The 5,772-nt window shown below is 44.2% G+C and overlaps 1 protein-coding gene across 1 annotated transcript; it reads right to left on the bottom strand.

Annotated features, from left to right (window-relative positions):
* Nucleotides 1-1,471: 1,471 nt before the first annotated feature.
* Nucleotides 1,472-2,164, bottom strand: LOC138894857 (uncharacterized). The gene has a single exon (XM_070179588.1). The coding sequence runs from the start codon at nucleotides 2,162-2,164 to the stop codon at nucleotides 1,472-1,474; it is 693 nt and encodes a 230-aa protein (XP_070035689.1).
* Nucleotides 2,165-5,772: the final 3,608 nt, after the last annotated feature.

The following is a 5,772-nucleotide window of genomic DNA, read 5'->3' as shown; positions in this document are numbered from 1 at the left end:
CCACTATATCTTTCTTTATTCTTCTCCACTAATAATGCTGTATCAAGTCCTGATGCATCTTTGAGGCACCCAGATGAATGGAGTACCGCAAACTGTGGGCCTCCTCAAGAATCAATTCACGCAGTCCATCTATATTTGGTAGACAAATCCGACCCTGCATCCTTAATATCCCATCATTTACAATAGTAACATCTTTGGCATCGTCGTGCTGAACTGTGTCCTTCAGGACAAGCAAATGGGGATCATCATACTGGCGCTCTCTGATGCGGTCATATAAGGAAGACCGAGAAACCACACATGCTAGAACCCGACTGGGCTCCGAAACATCTAATTTTATGAAAAGGTTAGCCAAGGCCTGAACATCAACTGCAAGAGGCCTCTCACCAACAGGACTGAATGCAAGGCTACCCATACTCACTGCCTTTCTACTCAAGGCATCAGCCACCACATTGGCCTTTCCGGGATGATACAAAATAGTAATATCATAGTCCTTTAGCAGCTCCAATCATCTCCGCTGCCTCAAATTTAGATCCTTCTATTTGAATAAGTGCTGAAGACTCCGATGATCTGTAAATACCTCACAAGACCCACCATAGAGATAGTGCCTCCAAATCTTTAATGCATGAACAATAGATGCCAACTCTAAATCATGAACATGGTTGTTATTTTCATGTGGCTTCATAAAGCTGAAAGCAAAACTAGAACTGGAGCTGTGGTCAAGGCAGTCTTAAGTTTCTGAAAGCTCTCTTCACACTAGTCCGATCACCTGAATGGAGCACCTTTCTGGTTTAATTTAGCTATAGGTGCCGCAATAAACGAGAAGCTCTCCATAAAGCGACGATAATAACCGGCCAAACCGAGAAAACTCTGAATCTTAGTAGCTAAAGATGGCCCGGGCCAACTCTAAACTGCCTCTATCTTCTTCGAATCCACCTTAATTCCCTAACTAGACACACTGTGTCCCAAGAATGCCACCGAACTAAGCCAGAACTCACACTTAGAGAATTTGGCATAAATTTTCTCCTCCCCCGGCCTCTGTAGTACAATACTCAAATATTGTGCATATTCCTCCTGGCTACATGAGTACACCAGGATATCATCAATAAATACTACGACAAACAAATTAAGATACGACTGGAATACAATATTCATCAAGTGCATAAATGCTGCTGGGGCGTTGGTCAGCCCAAAAGATATCACGAGAAATTCATAGTGACTATAACGGGTCCTGAATGCCATCTTTAGAATGTCCGAATCCCGAATCTTCAACTGATTATACACAGACCTCAAATCGATCTTAGAGAACACCCTCACTCCCTGAAGTCGGTCAAATAAATCGTCAATATGTGGCAAAGGATATTTGTTCTTGATTGTAACTTTGTTTAACTGCATGTAGTCGATGTACATCCTTATAGTACCATCTTTCTTTTTTACAAATAGAACTGGTGCACCCCAAGGCGACACACTAGGCCTAATAAACCCCTTTATCAAGAAGTTTCTGAAGTTGCTCTTTCAATTCTTTCAATTTAGATGGTGACATACGGTACAAAGGAATAGACATGGGCTGAGTGCCCAGCACCAGGTAAATATCGAAATCAATATCCCTGTCAGGTGGCATACCCGGCAAGTCTGCAGGAAATACATCCGGAAAATCTCGTACTATCGGTACAAAATCAATAGTAGGAGTGTTTGCATCAATATCTCTCACAAAGGCCAAATATGACAAACACCCCTTCCCAACCATCCAGTTGGCCTTCAAATAAGAAATTACCCTGCTGGGAACATAATCTAGAGAGCCTCTCCACCCGACTCTCGGCAATCCCGGTATCGCCAACGTCACGATTTTTGCGTGACCGTCCAGAATTGCATGACATGGAGACAACCAATCCATACCCAAGATTACATCAAAATTAACCATACTAAGCAATAAAAGATCAACTCTAGTATCTAGTTCCCCAATAGTTACCACACACGACCTATACACATGATCCACAATAATAGTATCGCCCATTGGCGTAGACATACGAACAGGTAAAACTAAAGACTCACGGGGTATATCTAGATAACGTGCAAAATATGATGATACATACGAATATATGGAACCAGAGGCAAATAATATAGAAGCTTCCCTGTGGCATACTAAGACAATACCTGTGATCACCATGTCTGAAGCAACGACATCTGGCCTAGCAGGAATAGCATAGAATCAGGTCTGATCGCCACCTGATCGACCTCCCCCTCTAGGGCGACCTCTAGCTACCTGAGCCCCACCCCGAGCTGGTTTGACAGGTGGCGTAGCAACTGGTGTAGGAGTCGTAGTCTGACTGCTCTGCTGAACTGGACCTCGTGAAAGGCGGGGACAATATTTCCTCACATGACCCAACTCTCCACTCTCATAGCAATCCCTCTCTAAGAATGGTGGCAAGTTCTGAGGCGGACCTCGAGAACCAGAATAACTACCAGAAGAACCTGGTACAGATGAACCCTGAACTGATGGTACACGAGATGAACTCTGAGCTAGAAGTGCACTAAGAGAAGACTGACTCGGTCGAGCACTGTATGAACCATGGCTAGTTGATGCGCCACGATGAGATGGATGGGCCATCTGAGTGGGCCTATAAGGTCGATCCCTGTTGTGATAAGGCTATCCCCCAGAAGGAACACCGCTAGAATTACCCGTACCATGAGACCTCTTGGCCTTCTTCTCCTCACGCTACTGAGTACGGACCATTTCTAGCCATCGAGCACTGTCCATCACCTCATCGAATTTAGCACATGCTATATTTCCTAGAGTCATAACAAAACGGAACGGCTGGTTGATGCCATTAATGAACCTCCTCATCTTTTCCCTCTCAGTGGGAACCAACCAAACTGCATGACGAGCCAATTTTGAAAACCGCATCTCATACTGGGTCACAGACAGGTCCTCCTGACATAAATAGTCGAACTGCCTGTGCAGTTCCTCTCTACGGGTCTGTGGCACAAACTTCTCCAAAATTAATACGGAGAACTCATGCCATAATAGTGGTGCCAGCTGGTCTGCTCCTCTCATAAGTCTCACGCCATCTGAAGGTTGCTCTAGTCAGCTAAAAAGTAGTAAATGAGACCCCACTGGTCTCCAGAATACCCGTTGTATGAAGCATCCACTGGCATCTGTCCAAGAAATCCTAAGAATCCTCTGACTCAGTTTCACTGAAAGATGGAGGGCGAAGTCTCTCAAATCTCTCTAGTCTCTTTTGTTCCTCGTCATTCATAATAGGACCCACCTGGGCTTGATCACCTACAACTGGATGGACTGGTAGTGTTCCCGGTAGCTGAATTCCCTACACTACCTGCTCTGGAGTACCGGCAATAGGGGTATGAGTACCTCCCCCGACCTGAGAAGTGGCCGGTGCGGCCTGAGCCGAAACTACCCGAGCAAGACTAGTGCAAACAGTTAATATCTGGGCTAAAGCCTCCTAAAGGCCTGGAATCAGAATAGGCATAACTGATGCCTGAGCTGGCTCCGCCGGCTCAACTATATCTGGAACCTACTCCTGAGCTGGAGCAACTGGTGGTTCTATAGGTGCTGCTCCAACTGCTGTACGAGCTACACCTCGACCTCTACCACAGCCCAGCCTCTCGCAGCCATAATTGGTGGCACTGGTGGCTGGCCGTCCGATCCGGTAGTACGTGTTCTCACCATCTGTGAGAGAATAGAATAACAAAAATTTAGTTTACGAAATCAACAAATTCGCACGACAGAATACAAGGAGGTGAAATATTTCCTAAGGGTTCGGCAGCCTCTCGAAGATAAGTACAGACGTCTCCATACCGATCCGCAAGACTCTACTAAACCTGCTCATGACTCGTGAGACCTATGTAACCTAGGCTCTGATACCAACTTGTCACGACCTAATATTCTCATGTTGTGATGGTGCCTATCTTAAAAGTAGGCAAGCCGACAACCTCAATAAACCACTATAATCTTTCAAGTTTAAAAATATAATACTTAGATTTAATAGAAAATCCCACAAATACTGATACAAATACACTCCCAAAACACGGTGTCACTAAGTACATAAGCATCTAAATGACAACATAGTCTGACTGATACAAACACTATTTGGAATGTAAAATGGTACAAATAGCTGAAATGAAAGAGAGTCAAGGTCCGCAAACGTTAAGCAGCTACCTCGATAGTCTCCAATAGATAATCTCCCAAAAAATAGCAACCGCCGTGTCTGGAAGTACCTAGATCTGCACGTGAGGTGCAGAGTGTAGTATGAGTACAACCAACTCAATAAGTAACAAGACTAGCCTTTGGGCAGAAAGTAGTGACGAGCTCAATAGGTACAATCAAGTATAGGAATAACAGTACAGAAATGTAGGCATGCTTTCAAGTTCAACAGTTAAACTTAGTACAAGTAAAATAGATCAATTATGAATAATATGAGGAATATGACATCTCTATATCTACATGCCAATATACGTGCTGTAAATGATACACCTGTAATGTCCTGGCCGGTCGTTTCGAGAGTTATAACCCCGTTTTCCCTATTTCTGCTTCCTTTTGTACTTTTCGGCTATGTTATGATATACCGGTTTAGTTGGTTTGGGTCCGGAGTGGTTTTGAAGTGGATTGAGACAATTAGTCTCTTATTTAGAAGCTTAAGTTAGAAACGTCAATCGGACGTTGACTTATGTGTAAACGATCTCGGAATTTAATTTTGATGGTTCTATTAGCTTCGTTAGGTGATTTTGGACTTAGAAGCGCATTCGGAATATGATTTGGAGGTCCATAGTGGAATTAGGCTTGAATTGGCGAAAGTAGGAAATTTGGCGATTTTCGGTCGGTAGTGGAAAATTTGATATCGGGGTCGGAATGGATTTTTCGGAAATTGGAATAGGTTCGTGGTGTTATTTTTGACGTGTGTGTAAAATTTGAGGTCATTCGGACGTGGTCTAACAGGTTTCGGCGTCGTTTGTGGAATTCAGATATTTAGAAGTTCTTAGACTTGAATCCAAGGGTAATTTGGTGTTTTGATGTTGTTTTGAGTGATTCGAAGGCTTGACTAAGTTTTCATAATTATTATATGACTTGTTGGTATGGTTGGTTGAGGTCCCGAGGGTTAAAGTTAGAAAAATGCAGCTGAAGCTACTGCTACTGGTATTTCCACACCTGCGGAGGGGGAGCCGCAGGGGCGAGGTCGCTGGTGCGCTTGGTAAGCCGCAGATATGGACATGGAAGACCTGGGCTAGAACTATAGATGTATAGAAGGTTGTCACATCTGCGAACCCGTAGGTGCGAGACCTAGGGCGCAGATGCGAAAAAAAGGATTTTGGCAGGCTTCGCAGAAGCGGAGGGTGATGCGCAGGTACGCTTCTGTAGGCGAGATTTGGCCGCAGATGCGGAACCTGGGCTCCTAAGTGAGTTCCGCACCTGCGATGGAAATTTCGCAGGTGCGGCGTCACAGAAGCGGAAAAAGAGACCGCAGGTGCGGTTTTGCTGGGCAGAAAGTATAAAATGGGGACTTCGAGATTTTTCCTCATTTTCACCATTTGGAACATGGAATTTGGAGCTTTTGGAGTGATTTTAGGAAGGAAATTCGAGGGTTATCATTGAGGTTAGTTCCTTAAGCGTAATTATCCTTAGTTATGGTGTTTTCCCGTTGATTTCTCACCTAATTAGTGGGGTTTTGAAGTAAAAATTGGAGGTTAGGGCTTGGAATTATGGAGAGAGTAATTTGGGGATTTGAGGGACCAAACGAGGTCGAATTTTGATGAATTTAG

This window comes from Nicotiana tomentosiformis, chromosome 6 (genome assembly GCF_000390325.3).
Source record: "Nicotiana tomentosiformis chromosome 6, ASM39032v3, whole genome shotgun sequence".
NCBI classification, from domain to species: domain Eukaryota; kingdom Viridiplantae; phylum Streptophyta; class Magnoliopsida; order Solanales; family Solanaceae; genus Nicotiana; species Nicotiana tomentosiformis.
Note: the sequence above shows the minus strand (reverse complement) of the source record. Positions and strands in the feature narration are given on the sequence as shown.